This window comes from Lynx rufus, unplaced genomic scaffold, assembly GCF_022079265.1.
Source record: "Lynx rufus isolate CCGP_SWC_20201006 ecotype Redwood Valley unplaced genomic scaffold, mLynRuf1.p SCAF_2, whole genome shotgun sequence".
In the NCBI taxonomy this organism is placed as follows: Eukaryota; Metazoa; Chordata; class Mammalia; order Carnivora; family Felidae; genus Lynx; species Lynx rufus.
This window is the reverse complement of record NW_025814834.1, coordinates 45,044,072-45,068,591: the sequence shown is the minus strand read 5'-3', so window position 1 is coordinate 45,068,591 and position 24,520 is coordinate 45,044,072. Positions and strand designations below refer to the sequence as shown.

The window sequence follows — 24,520 nt, the reverse complement described above, 5'->3', positions numbered from 1 at the left end:
GCTGGCTCTGGTTGCTCCCCCCCACCTCTCAAACGGAGCTTTGTGTTGGTGATGGCACACTTAGGAAGGATATTTTCCCAGCTGTTAAAAATTGCTAGGGACATTGCTTTGGATATTGTAAATGCCTCTCTATTATTAGAGAATTGGAATCAATGAATTACACAGTTGAATTAGTATATCCCATATAAATGTTTGTATAATGAAATATGTCATTTGATAAACCATGAGTGAAAAATAAACTAATATCTACATACTTAGGTTGAAGTGGCATTTTCCTTGGCATGCATTGTCCTAGGGAATGATCTGTTACAGAATGAATTACAAGAAAATGAAGGATTTAAGTATGCCGATGTCCTTCATCTTCTTCACTCACAAGATAAGGTAATGCCTTTACAAAATGTTAAAGCTCATGTAGAATGGCTTTTAGACCATATCCTCAAATTATGTCTTTTGCACAGCAATATTTAAATATATTACATAAGAAATGTAAAATCTCTTTGGTAGATCATTAGTTTGTAATAATGAAATATTGTTCCATATTTTTCATAGTTGACTTATTTCATCTTTGAAAGGTAGCAATTTTTTTCTATTTATTTATTTATTTATATTTTATATTTTATTTTTTATTTTTAAAAATTTACATCTAAATTAGTTAGCATATAGTGCAACAATGATTTCAGGAGTAGATTCCTTAGTGCCCCTTACCCATTTAGCCCATCTCCCCTCCCACAACCCCTCCTGTAACCCTCAGTTTGTTCTACATATTTATGAGTCTCTTATGTTTTGTACCCCTCCCTGTTTTTATGTTATTTTTGTTTCCCTTCCCTTATGTTCATCTGTTTTGTCTCTTAAAGACCTCATATGAGTGAAGTCATATGATTTTTGTCTTTCTCTGACTGACTAATTTCACTCAGCATAATACTCTCCAATTCCATCCAATTCCATTCCATTCAAATTTCTTCACCGGATTATTTGTTTTTTGGGTGTTGAGTTTGATACGTTCTTTATAGATTTTGGATACTAACCCTTTATCTGATATGTCATTTACAAATATCCTCTCCCATTCTGTCGGTTGCCTTTCAGTTTTGCTGATTGTTTCCTTGTGCAGAAGCTTTTTATTTTGATGAGGTCATAGTAGTTCATTTTTGCTTTTGTTTCCCTTGCCTCCGGAGACATGATGAGTAAGAAGTTGGTATGGCCAAGATCAAAAAGGTTTTTGCCTGCTTTCTCCTCTAGGATTTTAATGGCTTCCTGTCTTATATTGAGGTTTTTCAATCATTTCGGGTTTATTTTTATGTATGGTGTAAGAAAGAGGTCCAGGTTCATTCTTCTGCATGTCGCTGTCCAGTTTTCCCAGTACCACTTGCTGAAGAGACTGTCTTTATTCCATTGGATATTCTTTCCTGCTTTGTCAAAGATTAGTTGGCCATTCATTTGTGGGTCCATTTCTGGGTTCTCTATTCTGTTCCATTGATCTGAGTGTCTGTTCTTGTGCCAGTACCCTACTGTCTTGATGATTACAGCTTTGTAGTATACCTTGAAGTCTGGGATTGTGATGCCTCCTGCTTTGGTTTTCTTTTTCAAGATTGCTTTGGCTATTCGGGGTCTTTTCTGGTTCCATACACATTTTAGGATTATTTGTTCTAGCTCTGTGAAGAATGCTGGTGTTATTTTGATAGGCATTGCATTGAATATGTAGATTGCTTTGGGTAGTATCGACATTTTAACAATATTTGTTCTTCCTATCCAGGAGCATGGAATCTTTTTCCATTTTTTTTGTGTCTCCTTCAATTTCTTTCATAAGCTTTCTATAGTTTTCAGCATATAGATTTTGGTTAGATTTATTCCTAGGTATTTTATGGGTTTTTTTGTGCAACTGTAAATGGGATTGATTCCTTGATTTCTCTTTCTGTCACTTCATTGTTAGTGTATAGGAATGCAACCGATTTCTGTGCGTTGATTTTATATCCTGCAACTTGGCTGAATTCATGAATCAGTTCTAGCAGTTTTTTGGTGTAATCTTTTGGATTTTCCATATAGAGTATCATGTCATCTTCAAAGACAGAAAGTTTGACCTCCTCCTGGCCGACCTGGATGCCTTTTTATTTGTGTTGTCTGGTTGCAGAGGCTAAGACTTCCAATACTATGTTGAATAACAGTGATGAGAATGGACATCCCTTCCTGACCTTAGGGGGAAAGCTCTCAGTTTTTCCCCATTAAGGATATTAGTGTTGGGTCATTCATATATGGTGTTTATGATCTCGAGGTATGTTCCTTCTATCCCTACTTTCTTGAGGGTTTTTATCAAGAAAGGCTGCTGTATTTTGTCAAATGCTTTTTCTGCATCTATTGAGAGGATCATACGGTTCTTGTCCTTTCTTTTATTGATGGGATGAATCACTTTAATTGTTTTGCAGATATTGAACGAGCCCTGCATCCCAGGTATAAATCCCACTTGGTCGTGGTGAATAATTTTTTTAATGTATTTTTGGAGCCGGTTGGCTAATATCTTGTTGAGGATTTTGCATCCATGTTCATCAGGGAAATGGGTCTATAGTTCTCCTTTTTTAGTGGGGTCTCTGTCTGGGTTTGGAATCAAGGTAATGCTGGCTTCATAGAGTTTGGAAGTTTTCCTTCCATTTCTATTTTTTGGAACACCTTCAAGAGAATAGGTGTTAACTCTTCCTTAAGTGTTTGGTAGAATTCCCCTGGAAAGCCATCTGGCCCTGGACTCTTGTTTTTTGGCAGATTTTTGATTACTAATTCGATTTCCTTACTGGTTATGGGTCTGTTCAAATTTTCTATTTCTTCCTGTTTCAGTTTTTGTAGTGTATATGTTTCTAGGAATTTGTCCATTTCTTCCAGATTACCCATTTTATTGGCATATAATTGCTTACAATATTCTTTTATTATTGTTTTTATTTCTGCTGTGTTGGTTGTGATCTCTCCTCTTTCATTCTTGATTTTATTCATTTGGGTCCTTTCTTTTTTCTTTTTAATCAAACTGGTTAGTGGTTTATCAATTTTAATTCTTTTAAAGAACCAGCTTCTGATTTCATCGATCTGTTCTACTGGTTTTGTTGTTGTTGTTGTTGTTGATTTGTTTCAATAGCATTAATTTCTGCTCTAATCTTTGTTATTTCCTGTCTTCTGTTGGTTTGGGGTTTTATTTGCTGTTCTTTTCCCAGCTCCTTAAGGTGTAAGGTTAGGTTGTGTATCAGAGATCTTTCTTCCTTCTTTAGTAGGGTCTGGATTGCTATATACTTTCCTCTTATGACCTTTGCTGCATCCCAGAGGTTTTAGGTTGTGGTGTTATCATTTTCATTGACTTCCATATACTTTCTAATTTCCTCTTTAACTGCTTGGTTAGCCCATTCATTCTTTAGTAGGATGCTCTTCAGTCTCCAAGTATTTGTTACCTTTCCAAATTTTTTCTTGTGGTTGATTTCAAGTTTCATAGGGGTGTGGTCTGAAAATATGCATGGTATGATCTCGATCTTTTTGCACTTACTTAGGGCTGATTTGTGTCCCAGTATATGGTCTATTCTGGAGAACGTTCCATGTGCACTGGAGAAGAATGTATATTCTGCTGCTTTAGGAGGAAATGTTCTGAATATATGTTAAGTCCATCTGGTCCAGTGTGTCATTCAAAGCCATTGTTTCCTTGTTGATTTTTTGATTAGATGATCTGTCCATTGCTGTGAGTGGGGTGCTGAAGTCTCCTACTATTATGGTATTACTATTGATGAGTTTGTGATTGTGATTAATTGATTTATATATTTGGGTGCTTCCACATTTGGTGGATAAATGTTTACAATTGTTAGGTCTTCTTAGTGGATAGACCCCTTGATTATGATATAATGCCCTGCTGCATCTCTTGATACAGTTGAAAGGTAGCAATTTTAATGCTTAGAGAGCCAATAAACAAATCTCTTCTGTCCTGGACGCATCAAAATTTTTCTTTTTGAAATTTTATGAAATTTGAAATTTTATGACCTTTCAACTCTCAGTCGCCCACTATTCTAGTGGTGCTTCTCAAACTTTGTGATAAAGGAAAGCCTTCCCCCAGCAATCTGTAATGGGTAGGATAATTAAAACAACAAAAACTTTAAATTTTGCAATAATTTTAGGTTTTCCAAAATTTTGCAAAAATAGTAGAGTGTTCTAGCATATCCTTCATCCCGCTTTCCTGGATGTCAACCAGCAATTAACATTGATACCATACTATTAACTAATCTGCAAACTTTATTTAAATTTTGCCAATTTTCTCAGCAGTGTCCTTTTTCTGTCCCAGAATGCAATCTAGGATCTCACATTACATCTATTTGTCATGTCCCTTTAGTTTCCTTCAATCTGTGAAACTCGGTCCTTTGTTTTTCATGATTTTACAGGTCTTTCATGATTTTGACATTTTTGATGAGTCCACACCAGTTACTTTGTAGAATGCCCTTCAATTTGAGTTATCTGATGTTTTCTCATGATTAAATTGAGGTTATGCATTTTGGCAAGAATACCATAGAAATGATGTGGTCTTCTTCATTCACCTGCCTAGTGCATCATTTCAGGAGGTACATGGTGCTGTTATGTCTTATAACTGGCAATGTTAACTTTGGGTACTTGGTTAAGGTAGTATCTGCCATATTTCTCCACTGTAAAGTCACTGTACTTCCCTTTTTTAATAAGTATCTTAAGGTGAGACATTTTGAGCCTATGAAAATATTCTGTTTTGCATGTACTTTTGCTCAACAATTTTAGCATCTACTGATGCAGCAATGATTACTGTGGTATTTGGCTAACGACAATTTTTTTCAAAAGTTCTCCTTTTTTTTTTTTAATCAAATTTATACTTAAATTCCAGTTAGTTAACATGCAGTGTACTATTAGTTTCAGGTGTACAATGTAGTGATTCATCACTTACGTACAACACCGGTCCTCACTACAAGTGCCCTCCTTAATCCCCATCATCTACTCAACCCATCTCCCCACCCACTTCCCTTCTTGTCACGATCAGTTTGTTCTCTATAGTTAAGAGTCTGTTTCTTGGTTTTCCTCTGTTTTATTCCCCTCTATGTTTGTTTTACTTCTTAAATTCCACCTATGAGTGAAATCATATGGTATTTGCCTTTCTCTGACTGACTTATTTCGCTTAGCATACTACTTTCTAGCTCCATCCACATCCTTGCAAATGGCAAGATTCATTCTTTTTACGGCTGAGTAATATACCATTGTATATATACATATACACCACATCTTTATTCATTCATCAGGCAATGGACATTTGGGATCTTTACATAATTTGGCTATTGTTGATAATGCTGCCATAAACATCTTTCTAAATTTATTAGTTGGTATTTAACTATAAGGAAGAGCTGTTCCTTTTAAATTCGAATTCCCAGTTTTTGTAATCCTGATGTCAACCATTTTGTCGACTGTCATTGGTCCATGGGCCATACTTTGGATACCACTAACCCTAGAGAAATTTGAGAACTTTTGTTGTCTATAGGGCATTTAGCAATTAGGGAAGAAAGCTGCCAACTGTCAGTTTTAGATTTGGGAGGAAAAAAAGAGGGCTATGGGGGAGAAATGAACTCAAAGCATTATTTATTAATATATAGATTTCTACTGTACTGTGGTATATGAAAAAATGGAGATGTGCTGCTGTAATAATATGGGGAATATAGGGTGAGGAGACTGAATTTGTGTCTGACTGACTCTTTAAGCCACCTTTCTTCTCTCTCTGTTCATTCCACATTTTATTCTCATTGCTCATTCCTCAGGGACACCCTTCTCCTTTTTCTTCTACTACTCATTCTGCTCTTAATCATTCTCCTTTTCTTCTCAGCCTGTTCCCACCTGCTTCATTCACTGGACCCTGTTCTTTTGTGTATTCCTAATACTTTTCTTCTTGCTTATGGCCAGGTGACTACTTTGTGTGTACATAATTTTTATTATGGAAAATTTCAAACACATACAGAATAAAAGAGTAGCACAATGAACTTAAATATTCCTATGACCCAGTTTCAGCACTTATCAATTCATGGCCAGTTTTATTTCATCTATATATCCACTTGCTCTTCCTATATTATTTTTCAAGAAAATCTCAGGCATCATATAATTTTATTGGTAAATATTTTAGTATGCACATATAGCACTTTTATGTAATGATTAACACCAAAAGAAGAAAACTCGCTAAGATTAATGGTTCTCTCTGTACTATACTGTTCAAGCAAAATATTAAAAATAAGATTTAGTGATAAAGTTCTATCTTTTGGGTCTTTCTGGAAGATCTACCATACTTGTTCATCTTTGGCAAGTGAACAGACTCTAAGAATTGGCTTTTGCTCTGTTTGCCAAGTCCCAGAAAATTAAAATGTGATTTTTAAATCATCTTTCTTTTGTTTCCCTCTTAGGATATAGTACAGAATTTTACAAATGAACTTATTTTGAGAGATGATAGAGACCATCCCACAATGCATAACATGTAATATATAGTATGCTATACAAGGAAGTTTTGACTTATCAAATTCTACTTTGAAATGTTGAAATGAAAATAAAAATATGTTAAAACAAAAAAGTTGAGGGTTAGTGAAATTATGGAATTTCCTATTTCTGTTTAGTTATTTATTTGCACAATTATTAACTAACATTCCCTCTGAATATGAAAATTACTTCTCTCTTCTCCCTGAAGCCACAACTTACTTCTCTATTTAATCTGTTCAATGACATCCTGGGTTGACGCTATTACCTGTTTTCCCCAATGATGTCATGTTTTACTCCCAGAGATAAAAATGTAATGTATTTAGATGGGCGAGAATTCAAAATCTATTACCTTGAGTAACATAATAAATGAACTAAGTTAAAGATAATGCATGTGGGGCACTTGGGTGGCTCAGTCAGTTAAGTGTCTGACTCTTGATTTCAGTTCAGGTCATTGTCTCACCGTTCATGAATTTGAGCTCTGCATCAAGCTTTGCACTAACAGCACAGAGCTTACTTGGGATTCTCTCTCCCTCTCTTTCTGCTGGCTCTCTCTCTCTCTCTTAAAAATAAATAAAAATAAATAAACCTAAAACCTGCCTTTTTGAGTTAAAAAAAGAAAAAAAGATAACGCATGTTTCTCCTATTTCTAGGATGTTTGTTTAAGAGCAGGCTATGCATTAACCCTTTTTGCCTTCAATAATCGCCTTCAACAATACTTAATATTGGAAAGTGGAATAATGACCATATCAATTTTTGAACCTTTTCTTGAATCAACAATTGAAACTGAGAAGGCAATGGCAGCATTTCAGGTACAAAACTGAAGTTAAAACTTCAAATCCATAAGTGTCTTTTTAGTCAAAAACTTGAAAATTAGAAAAAATTTTAATCTGGAAAAGTGTTTACTGATTTGTAAAATTTGCAGTATTTTTCACACCAGCCCTTTCCACCTCATAAAATCCCTGTTATTTATGAGGATATCTTCATTTTACCAGCACTTTTTGCCTTTGTACCTTACCTGATGCTTATAAGAACCCTGTCAGGTTGATGGGCAGATAGTATTATTTTTATCATCCACATATTACAGGCAGAAAAACATGGTAGTATCCAAGACATGTTTTCTAACTGCAGATCTTTACCTGATCACACTGGTTCTTCAACCCATGACAACTAGATGTATATGGGTTCTTCTTATTCTCTCTCTTCTTTTTCTAGCCTATAACATTTAGGAGAAATATTTTCTATGAACCCATACTTCAAGAATGGAAAACCTGCAAATATTGTAGGAAGAATGCAATGGCCTACCATGTTCACTGCAGTAATCAGATAGGGACAAGCACTCTAACTCACACCCCTGCCACTTGCTTTTCTTCTACTGAATAATACCAAATTACCCCTCTAACCTTCCTGAGAAGTAGCCAAAAAACATTAAAGCTTAATTAGAGAAGCCAAATAGAAAACATTCAATGATTCTATGCTTCTTTTTGTTTTCAGATTATTATATTAGCTAAAGTCATTATAGACATGGACCATATTACTTTGTCTGCAAGAGGTGTCACTATTTTAGTTGACAGTCTGTATTCAGTTCATTCTACCACTATTGTCTTGACAGGTAAGAAATAACTGGAAGGTAGTTACATAAAATAACTACATAAAACTATTTTCAAAAATAATTTTTTGTAATCTGAGCAATAATAAAATAATAAGCCTGATACTATGTCACATGGTTTGAAGAATGAGCTGGTACAAATCTACATGAACTCCACAGTAAGCCTACATGGAACAATGGGAGTCTACTCTGCACCCCAAAAAGCAGCAGGGTAACTCTGAACATGGCCTTTTTGATTTCTTACTTTTTCAAACCTCTAATTATTTTTTCCAGAAAGAAAATGAGAATTAAACTATGAGCTACCAACAACAAAGTTTACACACTGATTTATGAAAGTAATGGCAGATTTATACTGCTATACTTCTGTCTGGTTTTCTTTTGGTCAACTGTTCACATTTTACTAACATTTAAAGAGTTCCCTTTGTTGCTATGCAATATAGCAAAGCAAAATAGTCCAACAGAGTTCTTGGCACACTTAACGCTAGTTGTGTAACTGTATCTCCTCCAGAGCTAACTTTCAAAATTAATAATAAGCTAATTGACTTGATATATCACTTTTTTTTTTAAACATTTATTTATTTTTGAGACAGAGAGAGACAGAGCATGAACAGGGGAGGGGCAGAGAGAGAGGGAGACACAGAATCTGAAACAGGCTCCAGGCTCTGAGCTGTCAGCACAGAGCCCGACGCGGGGCTTGAACTCACGGACCGTGTGATCATGACCTGAGCCGAAGTCGGACGCTTAACCGACTGAGCCACCCAGGCGCCCTGATAGATCACTCTCAACACAACATGAAACAGTATCAGGATGACAACCATGTGGAGTGTCTACTACCAAAAAATAAATAGTTTTTTTGTTTGTTTGTTTGTTTGTTTTAACTGAAATGGATCATAGAAGGTAGGAAAGGAAATCATACTTGCTGCCATGGAATTATATTTTTACTTGAGATGGAAGGAAAATTCATGCAAACACAAACTTTCTGATGGAAACTAGGACAAAAACATGTTTAAAAGAAACTATTAAATACTTTTTATCTAAATAGCATTCTTAATTCAAGTCATAGTAATTCTATGGCTCTGAGAAACAACTGTAGTGGGTTTAAATTTTACTCCACAAACTCTTTTGTGCAAGAAATACCATATTATACTAGCTTTCACATATTGTCTCAGGCTGGTAGGAACTGAATCTCAAAAATTACTGGGCCTTTCTCTGCACTCCACCATCAGAGTCAAATGCATCTCCAGAGTCTGGGGTATCTCAAGCAAAGCAGGATATTCAGGCTGCAGATATAATGTAAAATAAGTGTCGTGCTAAAGGTCTAAGTCATGGTTCCCAGAAAAAGCTCCAAAGGCACAGAAGTTTTGCAAAGACTAGGATTTCTGTTGCCAACTGTCCAGTTTTCCTATGTGCACTACATAACCATTCTCCACTCAAAGCTCCTGTTCCTATCATCTCCTTCTTAGTCTTAGAGTCTCTGACTGCCTCCATTTGTTCCCCATTTCTTACTCCTCATCTTCAGAGACACCTCTCTTCCTTTCTCCTTTTCACCTAAAATAATGCCTTCTATACACATAGATTTTAAAAATATATAAGCCTGAAAAAAAGGTTATCTTAAGACAATTTTTGCTCCAAGCCATACAACCCATCCCTCCCCATCCTGAAACAATAAATACAAAGGCCTTGGTTTATAAAGAAGGCCAGAAAAAAAAAAAATACAAGAACAAAAACCCAATGAATACCTCAATAAAGTATCCATCCACATTTATATGGGTGGATGCCTTTATATCTTAAAATTTGTGTTGCACTTTTTCCAACACAGCGACAATATTGTGAAAGAATATCACATGAATGCTTTAAAAATAAAACACATATTTGAATGAAATGGTTGTAAGCTGGTAGCTGCACATTTATTTTATTACTGAATTACCTTATTTTCAACCCCCAAACATTTGTTTTTATGGCAAAAACTTCAATGATTTTAAGTTTAAGTTAGTAATACATTGCCTGGTTTTAAAATATCATTAAGCTCTTAACTCAAAGCAATCTGGACTACAAAGAGGACATACTAACTTTTTATGGTAGTTCAATCATTATGTTCATAGTCATTAAAAAAGTGCTAAACCTCAGGGGTGCCTGGGTGGCTCAGTTGGTTAAGCTTTCAGCTCATGTCATGATCCCATGGTTCATGAGATTGAGCCCCACATCAGGCTCTATGCTGACAGCAGAGAGCTCTGAACACAGAGCTACTTGGAATTCTCTCCCTCCCTCCCTCTCTGCCCCTCCCCTGCTCATATGTGCTCTCTCTGTCTCTTAAAATAAATAAACTTAAAAAAATGTAAAAATGCTAAAGCTCAAAACAAAATATATTCTGAAGCCATGGGGATAAAAACCTCTGATTTTCAAAATTCCCCACTCTTAGATAAAGCTAATTAATTTTTACTGTTTGTGACAGAAAACCAAATCACAATTTGGGGGAAAAATTTCCACATTTAATATATACATGCTTTTTCTCAGATCTTCTTCATTAACAGAGATGTCTTGTGACTCAATCCTTTTTAACAATATGTGCAAATGAACAAAAGTACAGTATATCAGTTTATATCATTTAAATAACACAAGCATTTTTTTTCTTATTTGTAGGAAATTTAATAGCTAGCCTGGCTCATTCTAGAGCTGGTATTCCAGAAGCATTTGCCACATTAGGGACAATCCAACGGCTCTGCTATCATTTGTATTCAGAAAAAGAAGAGGTAAAAACAAAAGTCTTTCTATAATTGAATATTCTAAAAATGTAAGTTGCCTCTCACTTTTGTGGGCTAATTTCTCCACAGGTTAAGTATGTTATATAATAGTTCATGTTACTAATACAAAATTAGAGGAGTTTTCTAGTACAGTATCTGCCATCCACAATTCTGTTCCTACAACATGTGCACATTTAACTTCAATAACTTAAGATTCAATCTACAAATAAGTACACTGATGATATAGAAATTGGTAATTAAAATATTTATAAAATCTCTCACAAAAACTGGTTAGTTACTAACCAGTGATGTCACTAAGTCATTTCTATGATTATTTGGAATGCATGAAAATGGAATCCATTGGAGTTTTCCTTATCTGCCAAACAGGATTAGAGATGACAGTGTGAAGAAGGCTGGGCTGGCTGTAGTAGTGGTTTGCATCTAAGTATTCCCCTGCACTTCCCCCCTCCAGGTCTAAGGTAGTGTTTCTCCAACTTCAGGGAATATAGGAATTACTTGGAAGACTTGTTACACCATAGATCGCTGGGCTCCATTCCCAGGGTTTCTGATTGAATATATCTGGTATAGGCCCTACAATGTGCATTTCTAACAAGTTCCTAGAAGCTGAAACTGATGGATAGGGACCATACACTGAGAACCACTGTTCAAGGTATGGAAATTATATGGGCATATAAAGCAGTCAGATGTCAATGTAGAGACCAGTATATGAACCCTCTGTTACCCGGGATGTGTGTGGTTTTTGTTCATTCTATGACAGTTTTTAGGCCACCACTAACAGATTTTCTAAGAACTGCCCAGGAATATACTTTAATTAATCATATGAGTAACTTAATTACTTCAGGGTCACAGACTGAGGGTATTCCTTTCAAGAAAGGAAAGATCTACTTTTTCTGTTTTTGCCAGTGGAAAATTGAATTGCTTTCCTGAGTGTCTTATTTTAAACTTGTTTTTATCTTATCGTCTCTTATCTGGTTTCCTATTATAATCAACTGAGCTGTTTTAAAAAATTCCAGTGTCCAGACTGCACTCCAAAATAATTAAATCAGATCTTCTAGGGGTGGTACCTAGGCATGAGTAATTTTCATAACTATCAAGGGGATTCCAATGCACAATCAAGACTGAGACCCACTGTCCTACTTCAAACTCAATGGTTCTTACTCTGGCTGCATATTAGAATCACCTGTGGCACTTTTAAAAAACAATACAAATGCCCAGATTCTACCCCCAAGCGAGTCTGATTCAGTTGGTGGGTTTTTGTTGTTGTTTTTAACTGCTGGCGATTCTAAAATGCAGTCCGGACTGAGAACAACTACTAGTAATTAGTGGCAGTTGACATCTCTCTCTCTGAAAACATCGTTGTTATGTGTCCATGTATAGATTGCCATTGGTTGACACACGTTTGTTAAACATAGCTACAAAGACTTTCTTAGGAAATGTTTAATGAGAACATGTGTTAGATGTTTTAGCTCAATGGAGGAACTGTTTCTTCACTTAGGTTCGCACAGCTTGCTCCTGTGCTCTTGGCTACTTAACTTACAACACAAGTGCTTTCCGCATCCTATTAAAGGAATGCAGAAATAAGCCTAATCAGTTCCTTCGATTAACAAATAATATCAGCAGAGATGCAAGTATTAACCCAGCATTTCTAAAGGAATTTCAGATGCAACAGCGAGTGGGACTTCCTGCATTAAGGTATTGTGTATTTGTGAAGTTGAAATTATCGATAAAGGAACTTGTAAGAAAGTTTAAGGAAGCTCAAACAAGGGGAACTATTTTTGTGCCTTGTATACCAAGAGATAAACTTCATTCTAAATGTCCACTGCCAAAGCCTGTTTTAATTCTGATTTTGCAACAGAACTTCTTGTGCCGGCATGAACACAACCAGATCTTGGGGATCCTGTTTGGCCAAGATTATTCACATTTCAGAAAGCTTTTTGGGATTCTGGTTGCCTCCAAGTCTGATCCAAGAAGGCATTTTGGGGATATACTTGAGAGATTTGAGCTGACCAGGAATGCCACCATGACCTTGGCATCAGATGGGACTTTGGAACCTGATTCAAAGTTAGGCCAGACTCCCAGGATAGAAACAGCTAAATCAAACTCGGTGACTGGAGTTATGGCAAAGTCTGAAAGGCATTTATTTACTCGGAGGATTTTGCTTCAGTGTTATAGTTTCATTATAGCTTAAGCTTCTGCAAAAGGGAGAGGAGAATCTCTTTAGAATGGGCACATTTTCTTTTCTTTAGTAGATGTAGCTGTATTACAAGTCTCTGCAACTAGCACTATTTATGTGTAGGAAACAGAACTATTCAAGGTACAGTATTAACTCTATAATAATAGAAAAGAATAAGATCCAATACATCATGGTTCTATAAACCAATTTTTAGTACATCTTCATTTTAAGTCTTTGAAAAACTGAAAACCCAAAACTGAGTACCTAATTTTATATAATAAGCCAGGTAAATCTAAATTAAATTGCTATAATTGACATTTAAAAAAAAATTTAATGTTTATTTATTTTTGAGACAGAGAACATGAACGGGGGAGGTTTAGAGAAAGGGAGACACAGCATCCAAAGCAGGCTCCAGGCTCTGAGCTGTCAGCACAGAGCCCGACGCAGGGCTCGAACTCAGGGACTGTGAGATCATGACCTGAGCCGAAGTCGGATGCTTAGCCGACTGAGCCACCCAGGCACCCCTATAATTGACATTGTTAAAAATAATATTTACTGGCTCAAAAATCAATTTAGGATAAATAATGAAAAGTATTATTTTACACAGTCACTTCCCCAACTAGCCTACATAGCAACTTTTTGGGAATTACAAAAAGATGTCCCTTCCTTGGGTACTTTACTGTCATCTACTGGAAAATAGGTGTAAAAACTACACCAATCTACAGTGACCGAGGATGAATGGCAGCCCCTGGAGCTGTGAACACCCAACTTTTAGGATTCTACATGTGCTACCGAAGCGAGCACCCAACTTTTAGGATTGTAAGTCAGTAAACTTGTAAGAATGATTACCAGGTGAGGTGAAGCTAGTAAGCAAATAATAATTACTCCCATAACTAACAGTGTTAAGAACTCTCCTTAGAGTATTTATATGGACTATTCCCTTTCAACTCAGTGAATGAGTTTGGTTAAATGAAACTATAGGAAATGTGCTAAAAGATTATTAAAATCAGTTTGGAAACTTTGGGATAGACAACAATACCCTTCCACAAAATATTCCTTGATACCACTACTGGAAAGTACAATGATTGTGGTTGGGATCATGATAGCATTTTTTTGGGGTACATATCACTTCTCTACTCCCATGCCCCCATCCAGCCCCAAGAGTAGCAGATTAGAAAAGTCTTTGTATATGGAAATTTTGAAATATGGAGAGACAGACATAATTTTACTGGTGTTAACTGAACCTGTATGGAAACACTCTGAGCCTACATGCTAGCCTAAATGTTACCCTGTAGCCATCAAGTTGGCATATGGACAGATTGAAGCCTATGCCTCATTAAAGTGGACAGCAGCAAATGTTCCTCATCAAATTAGCCAGTTATACATCTGTGATAACCACCTTTAATATATTAGCTTTAGGCAAGACTTAAATATTATTACCAGGGAAATTCTGTAACTATGTTACACATACAGGATGATGATTTAAAATAATTGCTTTTAAATCCCTACACACACACACACACCCCTATATTAACTAGGTACACCTTGTTTGGCTTGAAACACTTCATTGGTAAACCATTGCTTTGAAAATAAAGTTTAAATTTTGTTGTATTCTTAATACCTAAAATGACCTTTCTCCAACCTATCTTCCATCATATATCTCCAGATACCTTTAATTCCAACCATGCTAGACTACTTAGTATTCTCTGAACATGCCATGCTGTTTTATACTACTATAATTTTTCATATCCTATTCCCTCTGTCTCATTCATTTGAAGACCTATTTTCTTCAAAACCTAGCTGAAGTGTCTCTTTTCCCATGAAGTTTTCACTGATCACTTCAAGCAGATTTAACGTTCCAAATGTTTGAGTGATAAGTGGGTAAATGAGTGACTGAATATAAAATACCTACAGGTAACATGCATAGTTAGTACAGGTAACATATAAATTAGGCCACTGGGTATGGAATTTATTGCCTGGGTGTACTAAAGTCTTTATATATTCCTAGTTTTTGTGATACATGTTTTCCTTTTAGTCTCGAGAAAAATGGAGGACCATCCATAACTCCTGTCTTTAAGAAAGGTAATTGATTTTTCTTTCATCTCTGAGGTACCTCCTAGACCTGACACTTTACAATTCTGTGTTCCATTTCTAAAAATTCAAACTGTAGAGGTTTACCCCCTAAAAAGTTTACCTGTAAACTCTGCTTTTGTCATTCTGTATACTTAAAATACCTTCCCATTTACAAGACCATGTTAATCATTTCTTTTAAGGCCTTTCCTACTATATCACTTGACATAAATCCCTCTCTGTTTGCTTTTTCTCATAAGCCATGCATAGAAATAGGTCATTATTGAAACAACATGTAAGTGTGGCTTAAATTACAATATTTCTATTGTTTTGTTTCATGTACAACTTGTCTGTGGGTTCTTAGGGCAGAGATCACATTTTTTCCACTGATACTCTACAGTTTTATATATATTTGGCAGATGATGGCTGAGTGACTTAGGCCTGTAAAATCAGAGCCCAGATCTTATAAGGTTACTATTAGATATGAAAGAGGGAAAAGAAATTTACTTTTTTATTTCATTTATATACTTAGTGCTTGTTCATGTGTGTTTAGTGTAGGACCAGTATCAGCCTTGGTATATTATCCTATAATCAAAAGCAAGGATAGAACCATTCAAAAGTCACAATCAGTTTGTAGGTTGTCACAAATGGAAAGGGAGAGAAAATAAGAGAATACAAGGACAAGAGAGAACTTCACTTATTCAGGGAGTTTCTGAGGAAAGCTAGATGTGTGGGGGAGGCTATATTTCTGAATATCATGGGTAGAAGAATATTTTTTGTATAGCTTCTTTAGTGTAAGAGTAATTTACATAAAGGAATAAAGTCAATCCCATTTTTTTCTTCACTTTAATATTGGTTTCTAAATAGCAATCTGTGTACCAATAATGGTCTGATAACGTTTTCACGGGTTTATGATAACATAAGAAAAAATAAGGACAATATAGCAAGTTTCTGAGAAAGTTAATTTCATTCAATATTAAATGTGTCATTTTGAGATAGCCCCTTTTATAGTTTCTTTTGGGTATTAAAATATCTCTTGTTTTATAAAATTGTGTTGGTATTTGTTCTTTTATTAGTCTCAACTTGGCATAATAACAAGCTGGAACCATATTTTGGCCCCCACAAATTTTTGCACTCTGACATCTACAAGTCTGGAAGCTACTGATCCATTCTCTTACTATGTTTTAGTGATTTGGACAGAATAGAACTATACAGAACCAAGAGCAATGAGAATGTATCTAGGGCTCTTGGGCTTAAGAAAGAGACATTTAATTGTGCCTCTCTCATTTTTAGGGAAAGAGCACCGAAGAAAATTAAAACCTAAAATTCAACCAAGAGATTCTTTGACTTTGATACCTCCTGTAACAAATTTCATGGGACTCTTCAACACAACAAAAAAGACCACTGTTTCTCACAATGTTTTTGCCTTTTCATCTGCAACTTCATCAGATATCACAGAAGTATCAAGACCAAGAATAGTGTTCTTGAGCCAACTAGGGAAACATGTACAGAAAGCTAATCCAGAGCCTACAGAAGGCTAATAAAAGCATTAGAATGAACATATGGAAGAATTCCTGAGCAATCTTTTTAAATTTTTTTTTTTTTTTTTTTTTTTTTTAAGATTTTAAGTAATCTCTATATCCAACACGGGGCTCAAACTCACCACCCTGAGACCAGGAGTCACATGTTCTACTGACTGAGCCATCCAGATACCCCCCAATTTTTTTACCTTTAATTTTAATCTAATTGTGGTAAAATACACATAACTAAGTAAACAGAGTATTTCAGCGAATTGCCTTTTACCTGTACTATTAGCTAACTTTGGTAAATATGCTTGCCCATATAGAGTTCAATGTTTTTCCCTTCCTTTTCCTTTTCACCTTTCCCCTTCTTTCCCTTCCTTCCTTCCTTCTGGCCAAGTACTTATTGAGAGGCCTACAGATATGGAATGTTTCTAAAAATTGCTTTTTCTTTATCTGTAGTTTCTCTTATTTATATCATGAACTCAATGTTAACAAGTATGCTTGTATTGAAGCACCTGTAGCAGTTTTGATACTTAAAAATTTTAAGAACTTAGATTATAGATATCCCCATTTTATAATATTTGTGACAGCGGGAAGAAATTTTGGTCAATTTCTTTCCATAGTTTATATGCACTCTGATTGTGTGAGCCACAGGAAATACTGATACTGCTTCTTTGTGAATTCAGGTTCATATGATACAGAATACAAATTTAAATGAAAACTGTGAATTCACAAACTAATAGTTTCTTCTAAATAATATTTACAAACCAATTCTATCATAGCTATACTTCAACAGCAAAGAATGCAAAGTTGTATAAATATTGGCTGTTTCTATATGTTCCCTCATATAAAGTATATTTTTTTATTCTCGAATGGATGATCCAAAAGCAGTATTCTATGATTACAATTCTTAAAAAAAAAAAAAAAAGGAATTACTTATGGAATTTCCCAAGAAAGAGGTCACCTTAAGGCAGGATTAAAATAAGAAATCTTTTCATTTTCGATTTTTATCCTTACCCCCTGGTTTCTGAACAAAGCAAGTCATTGAGTAGAAAGCTAACAACCTGGTCCAGTATGGATGATGTGACATAACTCTTTACTGGTAAAATCTCTCAAAGGACATTAAAGTCAGCAGCATCATCTTTATATTCAAAGCACAGTACATTTAGTTACTTTAATCTAGGCAGGAAAAAAGTGATAAACTGGTATAAAGATTCAAAATCAGAGGAAATTATCTAAAAACAAAACCGAAAACCTTTATATTTCATTTACTTTCATTGATTAAATACAATTTCTAAAATAATGGATATAAATATATGTGGTCAACTAAAAAATACTAGAAGGATCACTTAAAATCTCAGATGGATTTTAAGAAATGTATAGATATCCCAATTGCTCCAGGGAATATACCTAATAACATATATTTTCATAATTAATAACATGCATTCTGTTAGAGTCACCTTTTGTCTTCATTTAGAATTCTCTAATTTGACATGACTTTGACCTGGGAACATTTCTAAAATTTCTCTCTCATTAGTAAAGTTAGGCTAATGTTTCAGCAGGAGTCAAAAAAATAGCTTCTACTGGTAACCACCTTTTGCCACGGGTGAGGGTAGGGGCAGGGTACACAGGAAATGGGTGAAATAAGTGAAGGTGATTAAGAGGCACAGACTTCCAATTATAAGATAAATTTGTCAGGGGATGAAAAGTACAGCCTAGAGAATATAGTCAATAATACTGTAATAACTTTGTATGGTACAGATGGTAAAACTATACTTATCATGGTGTAATAATACATATCGATGTTGAATCACTATGTTGTACACCTCAAATTAACATAATATTGTATGTCAATTACAGTTCAATTAAAAATAAATAAATTTAGGGGCGCCTGGGTGGCGCAGTCGGTTAAGCGTCTGACTTCAGCCAGGTCACGATCTCGCGGTCCGTGAGTTCGAGCCCCGCGTCGGGCTCTGGGCTGATGGCTCAGAGCCTGGAGCCTGTTTCCGATTCTGTGTCTCCCTCTCTCTCTGCCCCTCCCCCGTTCATGCTCTGTCTCTCTCTGTCCCAAAAATAAATAAACTTAAAAAAAAAAAAAAAATAAATAAATAAATAAATAAATTTAGGGGCACCTGGGTGGCTCAGCTGGTTAAGCGTTCAACTCTTGATTTCGGCTCAGGTCATGATCCTAGGGTTGTGGGATCGAGACCCACGTTGAGGTCTGTGCTGGATATGGAGCCTGCTTAAGATTCTCTCTCTCCCTCTCCCTCTGCCCCTCCCCAACTCACACGTGTGCTCTTAAATAAATACATTTAATATAATAAAATAAATAGAATATAATGTAAAAAAATAGTTTTTAGTATCCTGATATGAGAAGATAGAAAGATCTAGGCCTGTATAATATGGGGCCAGGATTTAACAGAATCATTGTATATCGTCCAAGGTTTTCTTTCTACCTACCAATAGCAGTACATTCTTTTCCCCACAAGATGTTTTATTTTACTTTTGATAATAAAAAACCTATACTACCTTATAAGACTATAACATATTATTTCTCTCTCAGAAGACCAGGTTAAACATCAAATATAAGAAAAGGAATAACATAAGAAAGTCTTGATGAACAATTAATATTATGTATCTTCCGCAATTTGATATACAAAAAAAATCACAACTTAATGTTGAAATCCTACCTTAAGAGATTGTTTGAAAAGCAAAAATCAAATCTTCATTTTTAATCGTGGTACTTTTATGGCAGCTTCTCCAACTTCTTTTGATATATCTACTCCAAGAGGACATCTGCATCACAATCAGATAAATCATATTATTTCAAATATTTGCACCCTGATCTGTCACTATTTGCTTTGAATTCTGACAAACAGTATACACATCTAATGTACAGTTAATCATATGTGATGATGGTTCTTGAATATAAATACAGCAGAAATAATGGGTGAAGAAAAGGCCAGTTCCTTTAACAAGAACGCTAAATTTCATAATTTTTTAAACCACTTTGAGGTATAGTTGACATGTGAAAAGCTATACATCTTTAATGTATACAATTCAATGAGTTTGAGGATTGAGAAGTTTTTGAAAGAAATAGTTCTGCTCTCATACTGTAAATAAATAAAAACTTGAAATAAAAAACAACAACAACAACAAAAATACCTTATAATTCTCTACAAAGCTGAAAGGGTAAAAACAGTTCACCATACAGCTAAAGTCAAATCTACATCCATTCCTACTTTAGAAATTCTCCAGGTTTTTACTGATTCTTCTTTGAGGTTTCAAAAGCTGGGTTGTTTCTTTTTCCACCTTCCTCTGTTGCTACCAGCAGGAGAGGTCTTAGATCCAACCCTCTTTCTCTGTGCTTTCCCAGTAAATAATTTTGGCCTCAGATTTTTGCTTTTTAGCAACGTTGCCCAATGTAAGGCTTCAACTGGACCCTAATGTGAAAAAAGTCATCACCTCCAGCTTCAACACTGCCACAAGAAGGCAACACTGGATCAGACATTATATTCTACCTGAGGGTAGGCCATCATCATAGGAGATTCCTTCTGACACAACTAATTAAACTCTGTTCGTTTATAGTCTTAATACTCTGTGGTTCATGTAGCAATAGTTATGGACTAAAATACTGAAAAGTTTTAAAACACTAAATGAAATCATGTGGAAAATAGAATTATAGTAGATTATGAAACATAATCATCCTTTACTATTTTTACTATTCCAGAAATAACTTAGACCAGAACTTGATAACAAATTGAAACACTGTGCTATTCTTTGGAACTCTGATTTGGTAGAGGAAATAAGGCTTTCAGAAAGTAGCTATCTCTTGGCCATTTTTCAGCTGCTTGTGGAGGAGCATACTCACAACCCAGTCTCAGACCTGACTGCTTTTTACACATTTTTCTGAAGTTTCCCAGCATACCAGCTGGTCCTGAGATTGCTTTGATATTACAAAAGTCCAGGCCATGGACATGGTTTCCATTCTGCTAGTAAATGAGGGTATTCATCATCCCTACCCACCCACCTATTTCTAACCTATGATTTGTCAAAATGTTTATGATTTGATACTGTAGCAAAAATATTTATTAAGAAATTTCATGAAATAATATAATCTTTATTCAGGTACCACCAGAATATTGATGAAAACCTCATATATAAAAGGCTTTGAATTTTATACTGCAACTTGCATAGAGATTATAAACGGTACTACATACTTTGGTTCATAGCGGATGCCTTCTGTGTTGTGTAAAATGCCCAAGCCAGCACGCAATCTTTCAATACCATTCCTAAATAAGAATCATTAAAATAAAATAAATAGACCAGGGTTTAAAGGAAGAAGACTTAACATGATGAAATAGAAATTAATATTTACATAATTATGAGTGAAGCACATATATCCTGTGGCTTACCATGCGATCATAATGCCATTGTCAGTGCACAGTCTGGGAGGAGGACATAACAAAGTGCATTGTGTTGCATTTGTTACAATTTCCAGAGCTTTTCGGATATATAGGTTACTTGCAACGCCTCCAGATACAACCTGAAGGAATTGGGAAGACCCAAATCAACAAATACTACATAAGGATATGAGCCAAACTGTTAGCTAAACCTGGGGAAAATACAAGCATTATACAATAAGAAAATATTACATTTTGATAGGTGGGGAACAGGCAAGTGATATAGCTATATGATAAAAATTTGGAGGAAAAGAAAATCAATAATTTCAATACCAGCATCACTATTATTTTTATATATATTCTTCTAACATTTTTCTAATTATAATCATAGTACAACAATATGTTAGACCCTGTTGTTTTTACTTATAAGCATTTTTTTCATTTTATATTATTCTTAAAAAGCTATTACCTTTGATATTCACATAATATTCTATTTTGTGAATCTACCATCATTTAAATATTTTCTCATTTTATAAGTTTCAAAAGGATGAAGTTTAAGATACAGTTAAACAGGAAGTTTACCAAGGCTTACATGCAGATTTAAATGGATTTCATCAAAGGAACATAAATTTCAAGGAAACTAGCTTATTTTTCTAAAATAAGAGTAACAGTTACTGTATTTCATTTCTTATGCAAACCCACTTTTAAATTCATTAAGAGACAGCCTTGGAGTTTTTTGCCACACAGTCTATAAAGATGTCCCATAAAGCTGACATAGAAGCTGTACGAGAAATGGCTGTTAGTTTTTATTCTGCATAATTTCATTCTGTCAGGGCTAGCACAGGACATAAAGATATCATATTCTATGCACAGGATCAATTAAGTACCTAGAAGAAAAATAACATACTATAAAGTGTTACTATTATTGTTAGAGGCGATAACAAAACTTACCAGCACTGCATTACTTTGAGATAACAAATCTCTCTGCTTGCAAAACAGAATGGCACGATGTGTTCTTTTTGCAATGTGGCACGCTGTTGTGTGCTGTACTGCAGCAGCAATGTGTGCAGCCGAAGACAGGATTTGCCCCTTCTGGATCCCTGCAGAAATGAATAGGTGTTTTTAGGCACAATCCAGGATTACTTATTTTTCCAACTCTACAAATTAGAAATATACCTTCCTCTTTTTCCTTTTGTGTTATTATCTTATCAATAACATGTTGAAGTCCAGTAAAAGAAAAATCACAATTTTTAGCTCGTTGCATGGGAGGTTTGAAATCAAAATGCAGTTTATTTCCTTGTTTGGCCAAATGTTCTATAGCTTTCCCACCACTCATGGTAGAGCACTCGGGATGTTTTATCAAAGAAAGTCTTCTTGCTACCTTTCAAAAACAAACAAAAATTTTGTAATGAGTCATAAAATGGCTCATTGTGAAACCAAGGTACAAAGGAAATGAAATTTACTAAAACAAAACAAAACAAAACTGGATGAATAAGACATGCTATACTTGTACAAATATGGACTATAGCTAGCAAGCCAGTAAAGACAGACTTACTCCTGACAACCTTATCAATAGTGGCCAATCACTGCTTCCCTATCTACCCCTGCTCTTCTATTGGGGATGAAAAACAAGTTTGAAGTTCACAATGACCGCTTAATGATAAACTTCAAATATTAGAACCTGCCCATTTCTTCTAATCATTTCTGCCGTTGGCAGCAGGATTTTTGCATATAGCAGTAGGCTCTGTACAATCCAGAAACAAAGAAAAAAGAAACCTGCTTGGTAGTGGTGTCAACAACTGTGATGTTTAATCACAAAACTTTGTGCATCTTTAATGTCTTTATATTATCTTTATGTATCTTATTTCACATTTTTATAGTACTTTACTTGGCAATTTCTTTCACGTCTTTTTTGATTAAAAACATAACTGCATCTGCAAACTATTTGAGCCTTTATGTACTAATCTAAACCTCTTACCATTTTATTAATAATGGGTAAGAATCTTTTATAAAACTATGTACTACTCTTTTTCTTTTTTTCTTATTGCATATAAATTTTTTTCAGTCTAATATGTTTATCAGAAATATTTAGATAAATGGCAGTGTAGTGCATCTCTTAATATTTGATTGAAACAGACACCATAACAGAAAAGAGAAATTAATTCTTTAATAATTACCTTGTCAAGCATGTCACCTGGTGCTATGTCCAAAGATTTTCCCAGAAGCAGAAAATCTGAAACTCCTCTAACTAATGCCAATAGACAATGACCTCCAGAAATCAAAAGAACTAAAAAAGGAAATTCTACTTTATTTAATAACCTAATAGTAAGTGCATGAGCCTCCATATGATGAATGGGAATAAAGGGTTTTTTTAATTGGTCTACCAGTTGTAAGCTAAATGATAAGCCTACGCCCAAGCTTAAAGCAAGTCCTGGTTTGACGGTAGTTGCAATTGCTGAGAGTTCACTTGGAGAGACTTTACTGGTAGAAAGAGCTTCTTGCACTATTCGTTGAATATTTTCTCTGTGAAGCTGTTGCGCTACTGGAGGAACAATTCCACCTGTTCTGGGGAAAAAACAAACAAACAGCTTTTTGTAATTTTAAGATTGTGAAAATAGACTAAGAAAAGTTTTGTATTAGGGCTGAAGGCATGTTTTCAAATTAATCATTATATAGCTAAAAATGTTAGTCATACATTCAAATATGTGTGCCTTATAATGCAACACAATATAAGAATTCAATATGCAGGGATTAAGGGTGTAATGTCTCTGACTTCAAAATTGTACACAACAAATTCCTATGGATTTGTTAATATACGGAATCACCAAAATAATCTTAAGAAGCATTCTAATGAAGATGTCTTGAACAAGAAAAGGCCAGGATAAAATTGGATTTTAGAAAAATTATCTCTCTGAAGACAGGGAGATTTTTTTTTAAGGTTATTATAAAAGTATTTGTGTAAGATGATTACATCTTATACTATGTGATCATGGGAAGTGAAAGAATGGGGAAGAGAGCCTTGAAAACTGTTAAGTTAGACTGTATATAAGGGGAAAGGGGACCAAGGCATCCAAGATGATTCAGATATTGAGCTGGAATGACTGGGAGAAAAGAAATACTAACAGAGAGAAACATGAAGACAGTTTTGTAAAGAAGGTGAGTTTATTTTTAAACATGTTGCACTTGATTAAGGTCATGGCAGGACAGTAGACAGCTTGCAACCTTGAAATACAGTGTGGGAATCTAGTGCTTAGAGCTGATCGTTTTGATTTTTGGTCTATGTAGGACAAACAGTGGATAACCACTCCAAATGTCAAGAGTAAATAAGTAGTTGCTAGAAAAAGTTTGCCAGAATGAGACTGACTTACAATCATAAAGGCAGAGCAATAAAATATAGGGTCTACAAAATATACCTCTAACCTCAAAAAAATCTTTGAATATTTGATGCTGCTAGTTCTAGACATAGAAGTGAAAATCCTAGGGTGCCTGGGTGGCTCAGTCAG

At 35.0% G+C, this 24,520-nt stretch overlaps 2 protein-coding genes across 3 annotated transcripts in view; one reads left to right on the top strand and one right to left on the bottom strand.

Annotated features, from left to right (window-relative positions):
• ANKAR (ankyrin and armadillo repeat containing) overlaps positions 1 to 16,694 on the top strand; it is a 69,006-nt gene extending 52,312 nt beyond the window's left edge. The window contains exons 16-22 of the mRNA XM_047085110.1: positions 259 to 381; positions 7,131 to 7,289; positions 7,972 to 8,089; positions 10,727 to 10,836; positions 12,344 to 12,540; positions 15,057 to 15,103; positions 16,385 to 16,694. Coding sequence (XP_046941066.1) covers positions 259 to 381; positions 7,131 to 7,289; positions 7,972 to 8,089; positions 10,727 to 10,836; positions 12,344 to 12,540; positions 15,057 to 15,103; positions 16,385 to 16,632 — 1,002 coding nt within the window. The 3' untranslated portion in view covers positions 16,633 to 16,694. The remainder of the gene's footprint in view (positions 1 to 258; positions 382 to 7,130; positions 7,290 to 7,971; positions 8,090 to 10,726; positions 10,837 to 12,343; positions 12,541 to 15,056; positions 15,104 to 16,384) is intronic.
• Positions 1 to 24,520, bottom strand: part of OSGEPL1 (O-sialoglycoprotein endopeptidase like 1) — a 30,758-nt gene that overhangs the window by 1,708 nt on the left and 4,530 nt on the right. The window contains exons 3-8 of one of the 2 annotated variants that reach the window (XM_047085111.1): positions 23,195 to 23,582; positions 22,194 to 22,398; positions 21,969 to 22,117; positions 21,030 to 21,160; positions 20,835 to 20,906; positions 19,305 to 19,410 (exon numbers count right to left, since the gene is read on the bottom strand). In XM_047085111.1, the coding sequence (XP_046941067.1) occupies positions 19,332 to 19,410; positions 20,835 to 20,906; positions 21,030 to 21,160; positions 21,969 to 22,117; positions 22,194 to 22,398; positions 23,195 to 23,582 (1,024 nt within the window). In that variant the 3' untranslated portion in view covers positions 19,305 to 19,331. Of the gene's footprint in view, positions 1 to 19,304; positions 19,411 to 20,834; positions 20,907 to 21,029; positions 21,161 to 21,968; positions 22,118 to 22,193; positions 22,399 to 23,194; positions 23,583 to 24,520 lie in introns of those variants that run through there. The other variant, XM_047085112.1, reaches the window with a different exon arrangement.